The 23,768-nt window shown below is 41.4% G+C and overlaps 1 protein-coding gene across 1 annotated transcript; it reads left to right on the top strand.

The window, feature by feature from the left end:
• The first annotated feature begins 18,425 nt into the window (after window positions 1-18,425).
• LOC146062471 (uncharacterized) lies at window positions 18,426-19,784 on the top strand. Its single transcript, XM_083174605.1, has 2 exons — window positions 18,426-18,709; window positions 18,889-19,784. The coding sequence occupies exons 1-2, from the start codon at window positions 18,653-18,655 to the stop codon at window positions 19,450-19,452; spliced, it is 621 nt and encodes a 206-aa protein (XP_083030731.1). The 5' UTR covers window positions 18,426-18,652; the 3' UTR covers window positions 19,453-19,784.
• Window positions 19,785-23,768: the final 3,984 nt, after the last annotated feature.

Raw genomic sequence — 23,768 nt, 5'->3', positions numbered from 1 at the left:
CTCAGAAAATGAAAGATCTGCAGGAATTTAATCAATCTAAAGAGAATAATCGAAAAGGCGATGTCTATCATTTAGCGCATTCCTACCTTTAACTGCTAAGAAGTAGCACTTTAACTAATGACATTCCACCTCAGTTCAGTGATCCAGGGCTGCAACTGTTTACACACTGCAGTGTTCTCAGACAAGTTCTGCTTGGAGTACATAGTCGCCCAGTCATTATTGATTTGTCTTTCAACTTTCAAACTCTCACATTGTACGTGCATAATAGCTTTACCTTGTCTGCTACATCTAAAGCTGTAATAAAATATCCCATTGACCTGCAGAGAGCTAACGGATATTTATAGCACTAGACAAGTTGCAGAATGACCTGAGAAGACGGAAAGTACTAAGTAAAATAAGTAATAAGGCCAATACGAGGACTAATATACAATATACAACTATCCAGGTTTCCTGGAAGTAAGATGATTCTTTAATTCAGCCAAATCACGGCCATTTATGATCAAATTACTGTACATCTAATATTGTTAACGACTAATAAAGTTTATAGGAAATGTTGCCAAAAGTACTGCTTTTTGGGGGTGGTGGAAACTTTATTTTCTCCTATTTTAGATGTTATTAATACTCTCTATATGACCACATGATATATAAAACCAGTAAGCTGCATACTGACTCACAAATGGAAGGAGGATTTCAATGATAGCCAAGGGCTTTAGTAAGATTCCAAGTTACCCTATAGCATCTGCATGGATTTCAACAGAACCTACTGTCACTAGAAACACTCAAAGAAAACCTATTTAGAGCTGTAAGGAGGTGATTTAATTCTTGGCGATGTGCTATGGAATGCATCCAGAACAGTCATTAAAGATGAGCAAAGATTCCTAATGTAATGAGCGGTAATGTGCAAATTGATGGAAATTGCAAGTGACAGTTAATTAATAGCTAAAGAAAAATGCACCCAAAAGAATTTCCTATAATAAAATGTATTTCTTATTAAAATAATAATAATAATAATAATAATAATAATAATTGTTATTATTATTAGTTGTTGTTATTGTTGTAGCTGTTGTTGTTATTATTATTATTCTTATTATAAAAAAATTTATAAGGTGCCACAAGTGTTTCGCAGCGCCGTACAAAGGAACAGTACAGGGAGACAAAACTTAACATTAAAGTAAATAAATAACAAAAATAGAGGTAAAAAGAGTGCCACAGTTCAATACATATTACAACTTAAACGTCAGTAGGGAGGACTTGATCAACGTACAGATGTAGCCGGGCTCATCTTTGCAGGGGATGGCGATTCTGCCGCCATCCCCCGCCAGTGGCCGGCTCCCGTGCACCCAGTGGCAACGGAGCTTGGCGGGGGTCCCCCCTGCTTCCCCCGCCGTCGCTGCCGGTCCCCTTCGCCGCCCGACCCCCCCCTGAACTGGACAGCGTCTCCCTGAAGCGGAGACGGCCAGGGAGACTCTGCCCAGCCACCGTGATACTGGGACGCACGTGTGCGTGAGACGCACACGCGTCCCAGTCTCTATCGCTGGCACTCACCAGTGAAAGGGATCTGGCGAGCGCCGGCCAAGGATGGTAGTGGCTCCATCTAGAGGCTGGTAGCCATAGATGGAGATGAGTATGTGAACGAAGATGGTCGCTGAGTGTTTGAATATGGGAGAGCTGTGAGTGAAATGAGAAAAGAAGAGGGCTTTGACAACAGGAGGAATGATGGCCCTGCTCTGAGGAGCTTACAATCTAGTAGGAAGGACTCTAGTGTGGGAAGCAGTGATCAGGGTGGAGGAGAGACGACAGTCATTGGCTGACTGTAGAGGTCGGGAGAGTGTATAAATGGAAATGAGGTTGGAGATATATGGAGCAATGGAATTAGAGATGGCCCTGTATGTGAGGTTGTTTTGCGGTTGTTATTCATATAGCGTCAAATACTGTATTTCCCTATGCCCTTAATCTCTGACGCAAATATAGTATTACCTCAAGTTTCTGATCATTAAACGTTTCCTGTACATTTTATAGCTGTAAACTGAATATAATTTCACTGAAGAAAACTGCAAATGTTTAAACATCAGCCACGTTCACATTCGCATTGTACTTTACTTTGGCCCTTATTCTGATTGGTGCGGTAATATCCGCGTGCGTTCGTGCCGCCGATGTTTTGTGTCTGCGCATGTGCAGAGGCGTCTCTGCGCATGTGCGAGTGGGGCGTACGGCCAAATCCCGCATGAAATGTGAACACTCCGAACAGGGGGTGGAGAGGGGCGTGAAGGGCTATTTGGGCTCATTACCATATGCATACGCCCCGCGTTTCATGGGCGTTCCCATGCAAACGCTGGGCGTACGTATGGTAATGTGGTCGTGACGCACATGTAGGGGGCGGACATATGACATCGCCGGATGTCAGCTGCCCGCCCAGATCCCTGCTTTTGCACGGAAAAATGTCCGTGTGGTCTGAGGTTGCGGGAGCTGGTGGACCATCCACCATGCGACCATCGAATGATGGGGGAGGTTCCCTGAGATGGAGGAGGCGTATTCCGTGAAAAATACACGTGCGGTCCGTTCGGCCAGCTTCTTACCGCGTACGGACGGAGTTGGCGATCCGTATGGAAGGCGGGGTTTCGCACGCACGGTCCTGGCCGCATATTCGGATCCGGCCGCACCGATCAGAATAAGGGCCTTTATATGTATGTAGTGGTCATGTTACACAATATGTTGCTGCTTAATAAAGATTCATAATGCATTATTTTCCTCTGGTGTTCAATAAGGTCTAGAGGTTTGATTCAATTAAGTATCAGTATGCGAATGTGAGCCTGTTTGATGAAATTCGCAGACTTCATCAGAATGCCTGATTAATGCAAAATTACATTTGCAGTAGTTGTGGCGATGGTGTGGGGATTTTATAGAAAAATAGACCAGGAAATGTGGGGAGAGTATGTTGGTCCCCAAAACAATGACAACTTCATTAGCATGATTGTATGGAAGGCTGTTAGTGGGCATATGGAAAACACTGGACTTTAATACAAATTTATTAAGCACAAAAATGAAAAAAAATTGTGATTTAAAGGTAATTTGAGGACACTATAAAAAATGTAAATACTAAAAAGCAATATTTTTTCATTTAAACAATTACTTTATTTAAATTTTAAGTTGCATAAAAAATTTAAAAGGATATTTTGGAGTAATTTAAGGCAATTCAATTACAACAATACTGACACGTAATTATTGGACCAATTAATAAAAAAAAAAAGCTCATTAAAAACTTCAAAATAACTAATTAGACATTAGGAGGGTAGGGGGTTGTCCAATGAGTTCTAAAGCAAGTTGACATACAGTATGTACCTTAAAATAAAGATTTTGACACCCTGAGGTGTGTGCGCACAGAAATAATTACATTTCTCTAAAATCCAATGCGAGTTTGGATTGAAAATGCAATTCGCAATGCGAGTCCACCATGAGAAAGGCTGGCAGTACCCAACTCTCACCTAATTGGATTGACCTCAAGAAATTAAAGAATCATTTAATCATTCTAAGTTTGCTGGAGTGTTTCTCATCTTTTACATAATGGAAAAACACTATTCATAAAGTAAATCATGAGAATCGCATTGGAGAGAACATGTAAGTTGATACAAGGGACAGATCAGCAAATATTAGTTGAGAACATATCCGGTGTATTCATAACAACATCAATACTGAGCTTGCTAATGGACCATGAAACGCATTGAACAAAATATAAATGAGATCAGCGCTGTCAGAAATCACGTCATTCGTTTTTCGTGTATCTTGTTTCAAAGTGGGACATTCTTGTCTTTTAGGAAAATATCCTCACCCTTCTTAGCTTATCGGTATTAGATGGGGAAATCAATTCCTGTCTGTTATTATATAACAAAAAACATTAAGTTTATCTTGAAAAGTAGGATTGGAAAAAAAAAATAACCACAAAGGCTTGCTAAAAAAAAATTCTAATGATTACACTGGATACTTATTCCACAGCAAAAATGACAGCACCACATAAAAAGTGAACCCTACATATATCTATGCCAATTCTAGCATATTTCATGCTGCAGTTATCCACCTTGTATCAGCGCAATAAGATTTCCTTCAAGTCTTAAATCATTTAGAGATATTTGAGGCATATTTACCAAAGCTATTTTGCAAAAAACACCTGAAAATAATCATTTCCTGGGGATTCCTGCTAAAAATATTCCTTACAAGAGAGCGTGGCAGATACTGTATCTGCCTCCGTCCCTCCATTTCTAATTGAAGAAAGCAGTTACTCTAGGCTGCTCTGTGGGCTGCTAAACAGTTAAATTAGCTCCAGAATGCTTTCAGGTGGCATTATCCAATAGCAGCCTCTGTGTTGTCCCCAATGAAGCATGTACAGGTTGACAGCTTGCACATGGTGCTCTACCCATGCCAGGTCTGAGCCAATAAGCATTGTGATATCTATAAAAAAAAAGATACAATTGTATACAAGTCAATGTCCCTAATCCTATAGAAAGACGATGCAGGTATTCTCTATGAAATTTTGAACCATTAAGACCAGTGCTGAACCACAAATTTGAGATTAGTCTCATTGGGCTTGCAATAAATTGAATTGCTTAATGTGCATGATCAAATGAAGCATGTATTAGTGAGAGGTGCTAATGCTAATGCCAAGTTAGAAAGCAACTCAGTAATATTATCAACTGCATACAGTTTAATAAAGTGTGCAGAAGATACATAGTAGCTGTGGCAGGGGAAGGAACCCTTAACCAGCATTTACCAAAGCCAACATACTGTACCCCTAGGGTTTTAAAATACATAGACTAGAAACATGTGATGAATGTACAGTACCTTCCGCCAAACACTATTCTGTGTTCTTGACACATCCCTAAGAAAATCTCTGAAATGGTAAAAGCAACATCTTGTAGAATAAAATAAAAGATTATAACAATACACAAATGAGCAAAAACAGATAACAAATTACTGTACAAGACAGTTTAGGACAAGTACATGGTAAAAATGGATAGTCTCCATCAGGGGACAGGACACTGAAGCAATCATCAGGGTGGCAGAGGTTTATATATTCTAAGAAAGGCACATGAGGAGAGAGGGCCCTGCTCGTGAGAGCTTACATTCTAAAGGGGAGGGTTACACAGAGAGGGGTGACACAGAAGGGGAAGAAGGGAGCATAAACAGGTTAGGATGAGAGATGGTCAGGTTTTATGCACGCGGGTGGGAAGAGGTCAGCTTAGTCTTTGATATTTCAAGTCTAAAAAAAGCGCAGGGTGATCCAAGAGTAGACAGCAGAGAGACAGTTCGAGATGTGAGTGAGGATAGAGGGAGAGAGATCAGGAAAGGAGCGGTAGATTTCAGTATTATCAGCATAGATGTGATAGTGGAAGTCTAGTGAGCAAATGAGCTCACCCAGAGATGACATGTAGAGATAGAGAAGAGGACCAAGAAAAAAGTGTTGGGGGACACCTACTATCAATGGAAGAGCAGGACAGGTGGAGGCATTAGAGGTACAGCTGTGCATTTTCAAAACTGACAGTGCAATTCAAGATTTAACAGTGATATTCAAAGTTTTAGCAGATGTAGAAATGGTGATATTACAGCTGAATAGCCAGATTAAGTAGCCAGGAGTAGTATGTTGTGAGTGAAGTGAGCTCACTCAAAGCAGTCCTTTGGTTTTTTGAGTTGCTGTTATTTTAGGAACTGCGGAACCTTTGTGGCACCATATAAATGCACGATAATAATAATAATAATAATTTGATGAATTAGCAAAAAGTACAAAAATAATTTTATTTACAAAGAGAACTTTACATTTTTTTTAAAGTATTTGCCAAAGGAATCTATGCAAAGTTGCATGTGCTCAAACCACTTGGTGAAGCAGTAGGTCTTCTACATGCTGGAGGAAGGTCTCCACAGCAGTTTAACCCCCCCCCCCAACATGCCCTACATGCACCGTACACACTAGATGACCCACGGCACCACTGATATCATTAACTATATTGTCCGCACAATACTGTTCATACACACTAAACAATATTGTTATCGATATTCTTCAGTGATGTCACATGGACCTCGCTGTACATGCACGTCGTTGACTACATTGCTAAAATTTACGTGCATGTGTAGCTGACATTAAAGATGTGTAGGAGCACACATCATTAACAATATTGAGCATACACACTTCACATTTTTAAAAAGATATTGCTCAGAATGTCCCATATAGTGAGAAAGGTGACGTGATTCCGGTGCCAGTGTCCCCTTCCTTCTCAACATACCGAGAATGTATAGCTCACAATGAATTTGGTTACACACTAATAAGGACACTGGGATCAACTATTGCAAACATGGCTGACAAATCTGAGCAGGTGTGTGCCCTGCTGAATTATATTCCTGTCAAAGCCACCCTGAACATATGAATCTCATTAACCTAGATGCTTGTAGAAGAGGCAGGTGTGCCTACTCTGGAGGGGAAATAGAGTTTAATGATGGGGGACCCTTTATGCTGACCACTGATATGCATATGAAGCCAGTTGAAGGCAGAACTGATGAGCCAACTAAGGGCAAGACTGGTTTGCATTCTACAGACAAAATACGCTTGTTATTGCTAATTGATATTGATACCAGGGAAAGCTTTGAATTTGCCTTAACAGTCATCATTTTGACAATATCTCTTATAAAACTGGAAACCCTGGAGAAATGCGTCAAAGAAGCAGAATTTGCATAGCACAACATCAACATCATATAAGCTGCTCTGGAATTATTTCTTTGTTGCTTACCTGCTTTGGATGACACCAGCCACTGTTACTTGTGAACAAGAATGCAGCTAGTATTTTCTAACTTGGGGCTGGCAGATATTATCTATATATATATACAGTCTACATTTATTTATTATTTATTTATTAACAGCTTCTTATATAGTGCAGCATATCCATTGTGCTTTACAAAAGGAGACAGTGATACAACAAACAGGGTATTTATAGACAGTCAAAAGGTAGGAGGGTCCTGCTCGCAAGGATGATAGATCGCTAATAATTATAGTTGCCGGCAATGCATTATGGAGTAACAGCTGTTGTATCATGTGAGCTGGGATCCCAGTGTAAGAACTTGGCTGTTTTTTCCAGTAATATGTTTCTCTGCCATCCGAGGTCACCAGAGGACTCACCAAGGGGTCAGGTAATGCATGATACAATTACTAGCATGTTCTACACCTTTTTCCAGGCTATTAATTCTTCTTGAGCAAAGCACTGCACCTTTCCCTGTACCTGGTAATCTTCTTTGCTAAGTATTTCTGCCTTGTCAAAGTAATCAATATATGAAGTTATTTCACTATGCCAAAAAATGGTTGTGGTATAGGACTTCGACAGTGGGGTTCCTGACAGTCAGTATCCCGACATCGGGATCCCAACTGCCGGTGCTCCAACAGGCTGGTGAGCGCAAAGAAGCCCCTTGTTGGCTCGCTGCGTGTCAGAGCACCGGCAGTCAGGATCCTGACGTTGGGATACTGACTGTCTGGATCCCCACTGTCGGAACGTCATCCGGCACCCCAAAAACGGTATTGTCAAAGTACTCTGCATATCAAGTTTACCTGCTACCTCCTGCCATTGTAACTCATACATAAAAATCATACTGTATTCACTACTACAATCTGTGACTTGTGGTTTAACCTGGACACAGAGGTTTATAACAACAGCCAGTTTATTATCAGGAGCAACCATCTATTCTCCACCTATGGTGGGTCATCTTAAACTTTGTCACAGCATCCAGTTCCAGCCTGCGCTCAGTTGTACCAACTTGATACCGATGGTCATGGCATGGGTTTAACTTGAACTACTAACACAAAGAGTATTAGAATGGTGTTATTGCATTCTCCAGATGCTTTAATCGCACAAATAAGATCCATAATTATGACATACATGTAGCATAGTCCAAGCATGTGAATTCTAAGAATAAAAAGAGAATGCTGATATTTTTATAAGATTTAGGGCCAGATGCACTAAGCTTCAAAAGTGATAACATGGAGAGTGATAAACAGCCAGCCAATCAGCTCCTACCTGCCATGTCTCAGACTGTGTTTGAAAAATGTCAGACAGGAGCTGATTGGCTGACTGTTTATCACTCTCCATTTTATCACTTTTGAAGCTTAGTGCATCTGGCCCTTATTGAGAATTGTTTTTTGTGAAATAACTCTAAAGTTAAGTTAGGAGGAATGCTCTTGAACAGCATTCCTAAGGGTCAATGGTAAAATCACCAATAATGCTGATAAGCCACAGTAAAGATTATAAATTATGCAAGACCAAATCCCTTTACAAATTCACTTTGGCAAACTTAACATAACTTATGTGTATATTGTGCTTTACGCATATGTGCCCAGGAGCCATCATAGGGTGTACCACAATGGTCCACCCCAGGTCATTGGCTATCCTCATTCCACCCCATGAGACATAGAATACTTACCTGGCCCCCCAATTAAATTGTCTATAACTTGGAGGGGAGAATATAACAGAGGGAAAGCAGACGGGAGGGGCATTGCAGCTTCTGTGCAAAAATATTGTACTCCAACCACCAGAAAACCAGTCCAAATATAAAACTAGGAGACTACCTACAAACTGTAAGAAAGACAACTGTCATGTAGGTTGTGTGAACACCAGCAAATATATTACAATATAGAAATCATCAAAGACCTTTACTTAGTATTGTTTAAAAAAAAAAATCAACTTTCATTGTATGCCATAACAGAGTGCAGTTGCGACTCCTCTGGCACCAGGACCCACCAGATGTCTCGGTGGCCACGAATACATGGGACCATGCCAGTAGGAATTCAGTCTGTAAGCTTTGAGAAGAGTGCCGGAGGAATACTGTATATACAGTACTTGGTGTTTTGCTCAGCCGGTCATTAACCCGATATGCAATGATGAATGGACTTGAAACATATGATACTCCATTATACTAATATAATGATTTTTTTAAGGTGTCTGAGGACAGTTTGGGCATTTTGCCATAATAACTATTAAACAAAGGACTTACTAATACATCTATCCTATAACACTTTATGCGCGCTATTTGCATGCACAGAAAAAATATATATTTTTGGGAACTGAATGCACCTTTTACGTTCACAGTGCTGTACATGTCTGCAACATATGGTTTCCATCATGATATTAAAGCCTCTTTAAGTAACAAAAAAACATACAACTCTATTTTATTAAACAAAGCATTTTCAGTAGTATTAGAACGTTAAAGAGTAGCATGCAAATTACAGATTTAGAAAAAAATTAGCATTTTTAAGAGAAGTTTATTAAAACACAGTTCAGCTCTGATAAAATAGTAAAACGCAACTTTATTAACAATATTTTTATGTCTGTTGGGGCTATATGTTTTTAATAGGTGCTGTATGCGTAAGCCAAGCTGAGACTATTGCCAAGTGGTTCATCAAAAAATGGGAAATCCATGATTAGTAGTCTTCCTTGGCATGACTCAATGCCAAGGCTAAACGTGCATAAAAAATGCCCGACAGACTTTTGGGGCATGCTGCCCACTCAATAAACATTCTTAACAACCCCCAATAAAAAATTCATATAAACTGAGTCACAAAACTCGTGTTACATTTGTCATGAAATTTACTCTTACAAATTGCAGCTTTTCATTTTAAATCACAAATGAAAAATATTTCATGAAATGTGACTACCTATGTAATAGTTTTTAAATATTTGAGTGCAATAATTAAAGTTTAACTGTAAATATTATTTTAAAAGGAAACCATTACAGTTTAGTTATGTTTAACAGTTTTGACTACATTTAACATACAGTATATACTACATATATAGATGGAGTGCCTGTCAGCCAGCGTGCAGGATCACCAGATGTCCTGAGCTGGCGCAGGCTGGCAGACAGGAGCTCCTCATGATGTGGATGCGCGAGCACCTCACACACTCACCTGTCCCCATCAGCAAGGCAGCGGGGAGCGGCTTCCCTACCAATCTCTGATTCAGGGAGGATGGGCAGGGAGTGGGAGTAGCTAGTGGAGGCTGCGGGTCAGCTGCGGGGAGGTGCAGGGCACCAGTGGAGGAGGGCTCTAACGGAACGGGCGCTGAGATCTTGTGCATGCACCCTCTGACGGCTGGTGCAGGCCGGCGAATGGCAATTCTATCCCCTGGAGCAGCTCCATTGTTTTATGTACTGCACAACAATACTAGCCACGGCTAGCTTTGTTAAGCAGTACATAAAACAAATCATATAAATAAGTTCTAGCCCATCTGGGTGCCAAACATAATAGATTTCCTCTCTCTGGGTGGTAAGACCTAATGTCCCTACCATGAACACTGGCATGTGCACAATTCTCACAGTCAGTAAATTGCAGTTTCTTATAACAGACACACATACATGTTGTATACTAGCACATAATAAACATACACATTGCTTAACAGGAACATTGCATATACATATTATACCACATATACACACACATACATAGCACACACACACACACACAAGCATATTACACATGCACACATAGTATATAGCACACCAAACACTCATAAATACTGAACTACTTAACTATGTTAATTAACATGTTTAAGATTAACAATCTTAAACAAAATACCTAATTTCATATAATACTAAAAAAAGTTTCAAATATGTTAAAAAAAATAAAAAATGTAAATCTCATTTAATCCAACACTAAAAACTCAAGGTGGTACCATAACTTCTAAAAGTTACCATATCTTCTAAAAGGGAAAAATGATCAAATTGCCAAAAGTAATCAGATTCAATCGATCACTTTCTAAATTATACTAGAACATATTACAGATGGAGCACCTCTCAGTCAGCGCTTGATCTTGCCAGAATGCCCCAGCTGCTGAGATGGCGCTCCATCTGACTGGGACGTGCGAGCGTCCCACATGCACGCGTGTCCCAGTTTCTGGGAGGGGGGGGGCGCGAACCCTGCCAGTCTCTGCTTACAGGAGATGGACAGGGTTAGGGGGGGCAGGGAGGTGGGGGCGAGTGGCGGGGACCGGTGGGGAACTCCGTAGTAATGGGACACGCGCGCATCCCCTTCCAGGGGCTGTCGGTTGGTGATCCGACCGCCAGACCCCTGCTGAATGAGAAGCGCTCCATCTGTAGACCAGAATATAATTGGTTTGCTACAGTGAGGACAAAACCTTCACTAAACCAACACTTATTAGGAGCTTTAGTAGACAATAACCAGACAATAAGGACATGAATTTATAATTATATATATATATATAGAGGGTCTGGAGGTCTGGCACTCCTATATAACGTTATAGATGCTGCAGCCGGTGCCTTCACAGAGGGATAGATAGAGGCTTTGTGGTGCGGCACTCATGGCTTAGTAATAAGCAATAAATACTCCGTACAACGGGAATGGTGATCAACGTTTCAAATAACGTGTATTTGTCATCAGGATCCAGTGCCAGGCTCCTGGAGATCCTGTGATTCCTGTTATTGGTTACACTCAGAGACTGTGGAGGTTATTCTGGTTCGGGCAGCTGGGCCGTAAGCGTACGTTCCTGTTTTTTTTTTATCTGCGCATGCGTACCTTCCGCAATGCGCAAGCGCGACGACTCCACAACGCTCACGGACGGGTCTTTCCATGCGAAATAACCTGTCCGCAAGAGTACGGTCACTGTGGGCGGCATAGGGGCGTGTTGAGGGGAGCGGCCAAAATAATGAGGGAAACTGGGCGTAAACATGGGCATACACGGGGGTGTGCACAAAAAATGTACGCTGCTACTACCGCTCGATCAGAGAAAGCAACCGCCACCTCAGACCACCCCTACAGATACCGCATGAGAGCGGACGCCTGTGTCTGCTAATTAACGCTGATTACTACTCAAACACAAACACCTGAATGTAATAAGCAATGCTGCAGTCTATTAAGTCCAAACCATTATTTCACTACCTGCAAGCCACACACAGCCCTCAAACACATTGGAAGCATATCTTTCTACACTTCTCTACATGTAAAGGTTGGTTTCATTTTAGTTAAGATTCTTTTTAAGACCTGCTTATATATGCCAAGGTAGTTATTTGGAAACCATTTACACACATTCAGAAAGTGTTTTCATATACTTTAAACAGCAGTTTAAAATTCGGAATTCGGAAAACACTAATTATGAACATAATTTAGTACATACACACAAACACTACCATAACTTTATTTAAAAGAAATTGCAATGTGGGGACACATAGATAGTGATTAAAATGCAACCTTAGAACATAAAATATATACATGTATGGAGGGTTAAAATGTATTATTTTTAGGCTGTTCATGAAGGTAGACAATTGAGGTAATAGAAAACAATAATTGATTAACAAATAGAATAATTCTTTTAATTGTCTTAATCATAGTTGAAAGGCTAGATTATGAGGGCCATATATGTGAAGGGTATGCCAGCGTGCACGGACGTACGCTCACTCTCACGAGCGGTGACATACGCTGAGTGTTCCATTGAAAACAATAGAGACCCGTCCGTGCACGGTGGTGTACACTCAGATAGCCGCAAGAAGTCGGTGGGAAGACGGACGAGAGATGTCCGTAAACGGTGGTGTACGCTCTGTTGTACGCCAGTTGTCGGAGTCTAAGGGGTGATCCGTCCATGTACGTTGGCGTACGCTCAATTGTACGCCACTCCCCTTTGTCGGTGTTTGTGCCCGCACGTATGCGGCTGTTTTGTGGGTGGACTTTCGCTCAACGGCCGTGTACGGCAAACGTACGCTGATACGGAACGTACGTACGCACGGCCGCCGTAACCAGAATAGGGTCCCGTATGTGTAGACTGTGAACAAACAGATACCTCGGTCTTTGAACTAGCATCTCCCTTGGCTTTAGAGACCTCTGCTTTTGATTCTGAGGCTGCTTATTATATATTTTCCGTTTGAACGGGGAGACATCGCACTGAATTATACCTGTATCTGCGTGAAATCTAGTCAGCAAACCCTGGTACTAGGGAACACACACACAACTGAATTGGTCGTATCAATCCATTATAGTGGACAGAAGAACGCTGTCAATTTGTGTAATGAAGCATAACCAGAGAGATTACCCATTCTCTTCTTTTTTCACCCATATCGATTGGTTCATCGCCCCTGATGAAGTCCTAAGGGACGAAACGCGTCGGGCCGCGGATCTATATGTGACATAAGAAAACCTGTAAACAGTGAAATGAAATTGCATTGATGGACAAACCATTAATAAATGCTTATTTGTTTTTATCTATGTTATTGACTTATTATATGTTAAGTCTTTCAGTGGTACATTCAGCGCACCCCTATTCTTTCTTTATATCTCTACCCTACTCAATTAACAGCAAGGTACTATAGAGGTGCTGCTCATCTAAGCACAATATTGGGGCCACAACCTTTATATATATATATATATATATATATATATATATATATGCAGTGGAAATGAATGTTTTAAGGTTAATATAGCGTAGAAGCCAAAAAATTATGCGACTTTAGCAGTTTTTATGCTTTTTTAATAAAAAAATCAGAACCCAAAACCCAAAAAATCCAAACACAAAACACTTAGGAGGTGTTTTGCCAAAACCCATTAGAACCCAAAACCTCAAGGTAATCAGAACCCAAAACCCAAAACCCTAAAAGTGGCCGGTGAACATCCCTAATACACATATATATATATTCTTGTGTTATTTAAAATCATACCTCTTCCAAATGAATTAAGTCACATTATCGAACTCTACTATTCTGTCTGTCCAATTTAGTATTTTTTCTTTTTGAAAAAGAAAAAGAAATAAAACGCACAACAAATGTATTTTTTAAAAGTTTTTAATAAATGCACAAAGCAGAACCTGTGCATAATATGACTTGAAAACCGCAAACATCAGGCTTGGGAACGAGAGACTCATACAAACTAAGGACCAAGTAACATATAAGTACTCAAGTGTGTTACCTTTATTATAAAGGGCTAAAGGTTTTATTGCCCTTCCTATTCTTAATGCATGAACCAAATGTTTTCACTGGAGGCTCATTCAAAGCTTTGCCCATTTAAACATATACGAGACATAGGCAACGAGGCAGAATTTAACTGCCAAATATAAATTGTGAGATTAGTGAATTGCTAACATCTATTTTCACCAGAGGATCGTTTTACAGTGGAAGAAATCCAGTCTGCGTGTGTTCTATTAGATTTTTAACAGCATTGGAGCGGAGTATTTGCTGTATGGGATAATGATAATTGTGGAAAATATAACTAATGTTATGTAATGTATTATTCATTTGGTTCTCTTTGGCTATGGCGACACACCACAAAGAACTTTGTATGTGGAAAATTGTTAAATTAGAATCCAAAAGACTATAATTTCAGTAGAGTGGCTAACATTTTTCACAGAGAATTGTCACTTGATGTTCAGTGTTCCAAGTTCTAAATCGTTTCGAGAACTTGACTACAACTCTGCAATTTGAGTTAAACAGAGCAGAATAGGTTTTAACCCATTTTCTGTTAGTTTGTCTCATGTCGTTGAGATCAAATATGCAGTAGACAAAATCAGAAAGAACATTGTATACCATCCAACACACAGAAATTCCTAAATGATACATTGTGCAGCCAGGTTCTTTGCTTAAAGTGTACAAACTGTAAATTATTTATGAATCATTGTAATAAATTATAGTTTGTTTTTGAGCTTTGCTTTTTGTATTTATAGGAGGAATGTGGCTTCTATAAGAAAAAGGAAACTTATCATATTAAATGACTACAAAGCAAACTCAAAAATATATATATATTTAACTTAACTAAAAAAGATATATATATATATATATATATATATATATATATATATATATATATATATATATATATATAGCGGCCGGTGAGGGCACTCCGGAGAAATAGGTAAATGACGTGCCGGGGTGCAACAAGCAGAAGGGGGGTAAATATAGTAGCAAGGGCTGCGGCACTCCACGGTCTAACAGAATGAGCACAGGGACACAGCGAGTGGCCGACGTTTCGGAACTTTAATCCGTCTTCTAGGCAAATGTTCATTTGCCTAGAAGACGGATTAAAGTTCCAAAACGTCGGCCACTCGCTGTGTCCCTGTGCTCATTTTGTTAGACCGTGGAGTGCCGCAGCCCTTGCTACTATATATATATATATATATATATATATATATATATTTAACTTAACTAAAAAAGATATATTTAACTTAACTAAAAAAGATATATATATATATTTTTCTGTCCAGGTGAGCAAATTCCACTGAGTCTGAATCACTTAATAAATCCCTTTATTTTCTTCTTTGCCCGCCAACCCCGGTGCGGTAACTCATAGAAAATGGTCCAAGTAGAATTAAATGTTTAGAGGTACAGTACTGTACCTATCTGCTCTTTCCACCTGTGGGCTGCACTAACATCTTGTCCTTTCAGTGCTAGTATTCACGACAACACCTATCTGACAATGCATTTTATCAGATCCAGTGAAGTCCAATATGATACCTGTGGGGTTCAGATGCAGAGGGTGTATTTGGTTCTACAAGCTAAAACTAATGGTGTGTACACACGGTACAATTTGCCATTCAATTTTGACAATATAGTCAAAATAGAATTGGCATTGCCTAAACATCAAATAGAGATAGAACATGTTTTTTTAAGCTTTCTATCCTGATTCAATGCCGATGTGCGCTCCCGTTCAGCAGATGGAAAGGGCAGCCAAGACCATATAGTGCAGAGTGAATGGAGATAGTATGAATCGCATGCAGTTTTTGTGCCTTGCGATATATATGCGATGCGATCCCAATGTGATCTGTGTCATCCAGCCACCTTTTATTCAAATTTACCGTATAGTCAAAAATCACATAGAAATGGCAAGCAAAGAGTCAAAATCGCATCGGGGTAACATCGGGGCCGAATGTACAGTAACTTAAAATCACAAAGAAATCACACATTAGTTAGCAAAAGTCGAAAAAGCAGATATCGAATAGTACAAATTCAGAAATTACGGGTGACTGTTCTGTGGGGCCTAGGGAGATTTTTTTTTTTTTTTGCCCAACAACGCTTTAGGTTAATCAAATGGTGTAAAAAAAAAAAAAAAAACAACAACAGTATAAAATTTTACGGATTTCTGTTCTATTACACTCACTGGGCCAGTGACAATACTTTACATTATATAACACCATTGGTCATATTTCATAGAGATTTCCCATGATATACATGCTAACTATATAATTATATAGCAAAAATAGCAATTAATGTAAGATAAGCAAGCAGCCTAACACTTACAAAACAATATAAATGCTGCCTGGCATTAGAGTGCACATGCGCAGTCCAATCCTGAAATCCTCCCGTGATTGGAAACTCCAATCCCGGGATTCAAATCCCAGGAATTTTAGGGTCATACCATTTTCAATCTCGGGCTTGGCCTCCATACTACAGACCCCCTTCATACTTGTACATGTTAAACCCCCATCATGACAAACCCAAGTAAGCTGATACAGAGTACCACATATAATGGAGCAGCATATCGAGCCATTTCATCTTACTTGCACCATTGCTAATGGCATTATGTTTCTTGGACAACGGACATTCATAATTTAGCCTTCCCAGTCATTGGGGCAGATGTACAGTACTAAAGCCTTGGAGGTATAACATGGATAAAGTGATCAAAGTGGAGAGAGATAAACTACCAAGCAATCAGCTCATAACTGTCATTCATCTGTATCAATCTCTGTGACAGTACATCTCCAACATAATATTGGATTGTAACAGATGCCTCGACATGCTGATGGTTCGAGTTCATAGTATTTTGTTATCCCATAGGAAAGTGTTTATTGAAATACTGAAAACCTAATAACTTGATGTGTCTTATCTCAATATTCTCAACACAGGCAATTGTAAAACCAGTCATGTTGCTTGAAAGCATCCAGGCTGGAAACCTGAGAACACAAAGTCACTAAAGGCCCATACATACTAGACGATACCAGGCAAACGACGATAAACGATTCCATTATATTCACCTCCCTGTACGACCATGAAGGACGTCGCTCAGAGTCGTTTTTGAGGTGAATCGTTATACATCGTGTACTGTGTATGCCATCAATGATGGCCGACAACCGATGGTGCGCGTACCCGTTGGTCGTTAACAACCATAGCCATCGTCCATGCATGCAGGTCAATTTGGCTATGGTCGTTACCATCGTGCAGGGCGACTGGTGTTGAACGATGGTCACCGATGATCGACCATCGACTGCGGACGACCTAGCCACTCCCAAGACCCGCCCAGGCGCCATTTCCTGAGCACATAACGCAGTGGAGGCACAGTGGAGCACAGCGAAGCACAGCACACGGCAGGGGAGTTTCCATATTTGATTGTGGTGAGTTGAACGGCTTGTCCGGGGGTGGGGTGCAGGGGTTCTGGTGGCGGCGGCTGCAGAGCAGAGTCCTGCTTTTAATGAGGTTATGGATGTCTGCCTGTTTGTACATATATGTTTCCTGGGGTGGGGTGGTGGGTTTGCACAGTGCCCATGCTGGATGTCTGCCTGTTTGTACATATATGTTTCCTGGGGTGGGGTGGTGGGTTTGCACAGTGCCCATGCTGGATGTCTGCCTGTTTGTACATATATGTTTCCTGGGGTGGGGTGGTGGGTTTGCACAGTGCCCATGCTGGATGTCTGCCTGTTTGTACATATATGTTTCCTGGGGTGGGGTGCTGGGTTTGCACAGTGCCCATGCTGGATGTCTGCCTGTTTGTACATATATGTTTCCTGGGGTGGGGTGCTGGGTTTGCACAGTGCCCATGCTGGATGTCTGCCTGTTTGTACATATATGTTTCCTGGGGTGGGGTGCTGGGTTTGCACAGTGCCCATGCTGGATGTCTGCCTGTTTGTACATATATGTTTCCTGGGGTGGGGTGCTGGGTATGGATGGCCATCAACCATCGATGATTGTAATCATTTTTGGTTTATGGCTGATGTTGATGATTTTCCAACATAGATGTACAGCATAATTATTTGTCCCCCAAGAGGCGGGGGGACAGATCCTATCTATCTTGGCACCCAAATACCCATGAAGCCATGCCTGCATGTTTTGATTGGTGTAAACCAAATGATGGTCAATTGATACTTACATGATTGATGGTCATCACATGCCAGACGTTATCAATGACCCGTTGCTCTTAAGATATTGATGGTAACCATGTCTCACTGTAGCCATATGAGTAATGTGGTGGTGCTGCTAGAGCAGTTTTTGTATTAATGATGTATTTTGTTTAGCGTATTTGTTTTCAAAAGGTATTATGTTATAATTTGTTTTTTAATTTGATTATTTTACAGAGATGTCCTTGGAAATTAGTGAACAGGACCACTGGACTGGATTCATTGAAATGTACCAGTCTCATGAGTGCCTTTGGAAAATAACATCAAAAGATTATGCAAATAAGGATAATAAAGCAAAGGCATACCAGCAGCTCATTGACTACTGTAAGGACAGAAACAATGAAGCTGACTTGCGGTTTGTGAAGCGGAAGATCCAGAATTTCAGAACAGTCTTTCTGAAGGAACACAAGAGAGTGAAGGAGTCACAGCGGTCCGGAGCAGGGGCTGATGAAGTCCGAAGGCCCACACTGTGGTACTACAGCCTGCTACTGTTCACCTTGGAAGAAGAGCCCAGGACACAGTCCACGTGCTCCATGATGTCGGTGGTGCCTGACGAGCCTGATGAGGAGTCATTGGGCAGTGAAGATCTGGTAAGTAGATACACATAGGACAAACACACCCTTCACCAGTGATGTTATCCATCACTTTGACACTCCAGGTATTGTTGGGATGTGTAGTTCAGAAACATCTGTAGTGTCAAAGTTACCCATCACTGTCCAACATCATATTTGTGCCCGCCATCATTAATTTACTTATTTCTCTATTACAGAATGCACACTCTGAGTGTGACCAGGAACTCCCCATTAGTCCGCAAAGTGATTTTGAACTTGGGAACGTGGAACCCTCTCCTCCTCCATCGACGCGTCCACCGCCAACCAGAAGACGTCGTGTGGCTGCAAAGAATTTGAACTCGGGACCGACGCAGGCAGAACAATTTCTGCAGCGTGCGGAGGCGGTCCTACAGAAGCCCCCAGATGAGCATGAAAATTTTGGCTTTAACATCGCCAGTGAACTGCAGGCGATGGATCCTTTCCAACGTCTGCGGTTCAAAAGCATTGTTTATGATGCGCTAATATGTGCTCAAAATGGCAAACTGCCAGAGAGCCCCATATTGCCATCACAAACGTTACATTGGCCACCTCTCCCACCCCCAAATTTCCCATATTATCCTGCATCTCCACCAACCCCAAATACTCCGCCACAACAGCCAGTGTCACACACTGTGTCGCGGAACACCTCTCCAGCTTCCACTGTTCCCTGTGGTAGCTACTCGGCTTGGATGAATGCGCAGGACGCACTCCAAGGCAATGAGCCAGATTTTTTGAATTTGTAGTTTAGTTGTTTACCCAACTTGTTATGTGTGTACTCTTGGCCTATTTTTCTAGGATGCCTAGGAATGTTGTACCACAGTGATAATTTTGAACTTCAGGTTGCCCTTGTTCCTGGACATTCTGACTTCTTGTGTTCTTTCAAGGCCACTATGGGTTTTTTTTTGCTCTAGTCCTCATGACCCAAGTTTATGTTTACTGTTTCTGTGAATGATGTTTTCAAATTTGCAGGTATGCCTTTTTATTTATCCTTATGGGCATAGTCTCTGTTCCAGTGGCACTCAGTGGACTGGTATGCTCAATGAATCCAGTCCAAAAAATGTTTGTTAACATACATTTCGATCTAAAAAAAAAGAAAGGTATAAACATTTCTTGCCAAAAAGGTGTCTTGTATTTTTATTCTTCATGGAAAGAAATTCATGGTGCAGGGTTGATATGATGGGTTGAGGGGTTTGGAGAGTTTGGGATATATCATGGGAAAAACATGGATACATGTATGTGGGAGTATAGCCCTAGAATAATTATTATTAATGGTGAATACAGCTCCCCGTGAACAGCAGCAGCTACGCCAATGCTGTTGCTGCTCACCCAGCGCTGTTCATTTGCTGCTGCTGGTGATCACCTGGTCCCAGGGTGAGTCCGGGTCAGCAACAGCAGCGCCAGTCAAAATCTGACAGACAGATTAAATTATTATATTGCTTCAGATATTTCACTTCAGATTTTTATTTAAATGTATATAAAGATACACTTTTGAACTTTATGTAATTCGGACTTCAAACAAAGAAAATACAGTAGCCATGTAACAATACTCACACTACATCATCCTGCCAGTGCACTGCCCCCTCCCCATTAAAGTAAGTGGTATACTGGGCACGAACTGTTTTGGCCTCGGCAGAGGGCATCACTGTAGCCCCTGCACGCCCTAATGCAGTAAAGCCCTCTGCAAGTCTTTGCCTTGGTGGTTGAAGATGTTCTGGTGGTTCTGGCTGAAATGGGGGTTGATGGGCCATTGTCTTGGAACGCAGGAGGTTGTGCAGGGCACAGCACGCCAACACCACCCAGTTAATCTTGTCCATCCTTAAATTGATGGCTGTATGGAAGACCCTGAAACGATTGCTAAGTATACCAAATGCATTTTCCACTGTCCTGCGTGCTCTGGAAAGTCTATAATTAAAAATTCTTCGCTCATGTGTTAGCCCCCTTTTTGCATATGGCTTCATGACGTGTGCTTGTAAGGCAAAGGCCTCGTCAGCCACAAACACAAAGTTCATTCCATTTGTGCACTGTGAGGGTGAAGGCAGATGGAGGTTATTAGAGATGAGCCTCTCATAAAATAAGGTGTCCTTAAAGGAACCACCATCAGATGCACGGCCATTCTTCCCCACGTCCACATAGAGGAACCTGTAATTGGCATCCACAATGGCCATCATTACTATGCTGAAGTAGCCCTTATAGTTGTAAAATAAGGACCCAGAATTGAGCGGTGGAATAACCTCTATATGCTTTCCATCAATCGCACCTCCACAGTTGGGGAAATTCCACCTTTCTTGAAACTCGGCAGCAACCTGGAGCCACTCTGCCTCTGAGGAGGGCAACTGCAATAGAAGAAGAAACAATTGTGATAAGAAACCAAAAAAACATCAGGTATATGTCTCCAAAACTGCACCGTTGTGCACTCCAAGCTGACACCATGTTAACGTAGAGTAAACTGCACCAGGCTGCTGCAAATGCATTTGGCCTATCTGGAGCAGTTTCTTCTGCGTTTGCCTGCATACCATGTTAACTTAACATAGAGGAAACTGCACCAGATAGCCTGCATACATTTGAAACCACGTTCACATACAAGAAACTGTAAATGAAAACATAACAAGGGGTGTGGCAAATTATTATGGGGGGGGGGACATAGCAGTACAATCAAATCAAAAATATTGGGACACAGTGAGGCACATTTGGAGGACATACTACTATAATCAGATGGAGGGAAAGCACTGTTCACATTTGGAGGGAAAATAGACACAGAGCTGGATGTAGTGATTTAAAAACAGGAGGATAACGATGGTGTACATAAACTAAAATATAAATGGTGTGCTGCATATCACATTTAGGGACAACACATACAATAAGTCATTTTTTCTTACCCGGAAATACTGCTGCCGGAGAACGGTGTATATAGCCTTGCAGGTCTCTGGGATAATGAGGCCCAAAGCCTGCGGTGAAATCACTGCCCCAAATTTCAAATCCTGCAAGGACCTGCCAGTCGCCAGGAATCGCAGGGTAGCAATCAGCCTCTCCTCAGCAGGAATCGCCTTGCGCATCCGCGTATCCTGCTTCTGGATGTGCGGCCTCACCAGTCCCAACAACTCGGTGAATGTGGCATCGTCCATGCGCAGAAAATTCCGGAAGTCATCAGGACAGTCCACATGGATCTCTGAAAGCAGCACCATGTGAGAGAGCGAATCCCTCTTCTGGAGCCATTTCTTCGCCCAACACGACCGAATCCTCCTCCGTCTCTGCGAACTCTCCCTGTCAGCTAACAAAGCAACTCCAGCATATGCTGCCATCACTTTAAAGCGATAGGGAACCATAGCAGAAAATCACACTTTGTTAAAGGCAAGCCAGAAACAAAGAACAGCTAGATAGCACTGCAAGAGCGTTCAGCAGGAATCCTCACTGAACTAGCACAGAGCATCAACTGCAGAGATTTCAAAATGGTTGAGCTTATTTATTCACTCTAGTGATCCAGCCCTATTTCAGCCCAGCCCATTTCAGTGATTGACAGCTCATTTATTTGTGATTGACTGCTTGACAATATGTTTTCAACGACCAAAGGTCGTTCGTTGTCGTTCGTCGTTTATCGTCCATCGTACACTATCGTTTGCTGTCTTTCTTCTCAAAATTTCTGATCTTTCAATTTTCCCTTCAAGGGAGAAAATGAACGATGGTCGTTAACGATGTGTCGTAAGTGACACATCGTGGTGTATGTATGGGCCTTAAGTCTGACATCAATGTCAATTATCTAGAAAGAGTGACCCAGCAGAAGGTGTAATTATGAAAAAAAAGTTTGTAAATAATACAATAATTATTTAACCACTTACATTCTAAAGGGATTCTGTCTACTTCCTGACCATACTATTTTTTTTCGTCTTTGCAATGTATCCCTTATAATGGGGATAATTTTATATATTTAGTTACCCAAACAAATTTTACATTTATTTTTCTGAAGGCCTGTGTTTACTTTCCAAGTTTACTGGAACCAATGGCCATTTTTCGTTAAAAAATTATAATGGGAAAAAGTAGCCATTTTGAAAATGTACATTATTTAGGCACAGCTCACTTGAGCATGGAAATGAACCTGTTAGAGAGGTGCTTAGTCACCACATATGCACCACGATGCGGAATGCAATACATTCCGAGGGTTGGATACGGTGGGAAACGCCATCTTTGCATCCTGATGAAGGGGAAACTCCCGGAAACATTGAAAAGAGCACCTCTGGTTTCACATGTTATTCAAGTCTTTGGGCAGTATTCAATGTGAATAATCGCAATGTGCAGCGAATCCTGTTTAGGATTCGCTGCACAGTCGCCGTGTTCGGAGGGCTGGAGCATTCGCTGCTAGCCCTCCCTGTCGCTGTATTCAATGCCGCAGGGGCTCGCTGCCCCTGACGGTGAATTTTAACCCCTGCGGCAAATGCTGCAGGGAGCCGGGGACGTGGCAGGCAGGGAGATGGAAGCCTCCCTGCCTGCGCCGGACACTGTGGGGCAAAGCAGGGCTCCCGGGGACACAGGCAGCAGAAGACAGGGACTATGGTAGGGAGCAGCTGCACTGCTCCCGCTCGGCATATGTAAGCAGTGAATATATGAATATCTAATGAGCGGCTCGCGGCTCTTGGCTCTCGGCCCCCTACTGGCTGTTATGTGTGAAAAAATTTTTTTAAATTAAATATATATTCATGTGCAGTAAGCACATGAAAAAAAAAATAGCATGCCCCTTCACAGAAAAAAAAATACAGATTTATTTACACCAAATAATAAAAAAAAAACCTTTATTTTAAAAGATCACAGTTCAGTTCACCCTAAAAAGATGGCGATTGCTACACGGTGACACACGGCGAAAATCACTTAGAAAGCAATTTGCCATCTGATCATTGAATACACTCACAGCGAATCACATTGAAAAACCACAGCAAATTACGGCGACATTGTCCGTCATTCACTGTTCGCCGCCGGCGAATAGTGCATGTTGAATAGAGCGAATCAGTTTTTCAGTAAAAAGATTCACCTTAGAGCATGAAAATAGGACCTTAGAGAATGAAAATAGCAC

Source organism: Crinia signifera, chromosome 3, assembly GCF_055691185.1.
Source record: "Crinia signifera chromosome 3, ASM5569118v1, whole genome shotgun sequence".
Classification (NCBI taxonomy): domain Eukaryota; kingdom Metazoa; phylum Chordata; class Amphibia; order Anura; family Myobatrachidae; genus Crinia; species Crinia signifera.
The sequence above is the reverse complement of the archived record's forward strand: the minus strand, read 5'-3'. Positions and strand labels throughout refer to the sequence as shown.

Excerpts from the sequence above, each read along its gene's own strand:
- LOC146062471 (XM_083174605.1), top strand. The coding sequence starts at position 18,653 with ATGATGTCGGTGGTGCCTGACGAGCCTGATGAGGAGTCATTGGGCAGT. Across the intron at positions 18,710-18,888 it reads CATTGGGCAGTGAAGATCTG|AATGCACACTCTGAGTGTGA; the intron begins GTAAGTAGATAC and ends TCTCTATTACAG.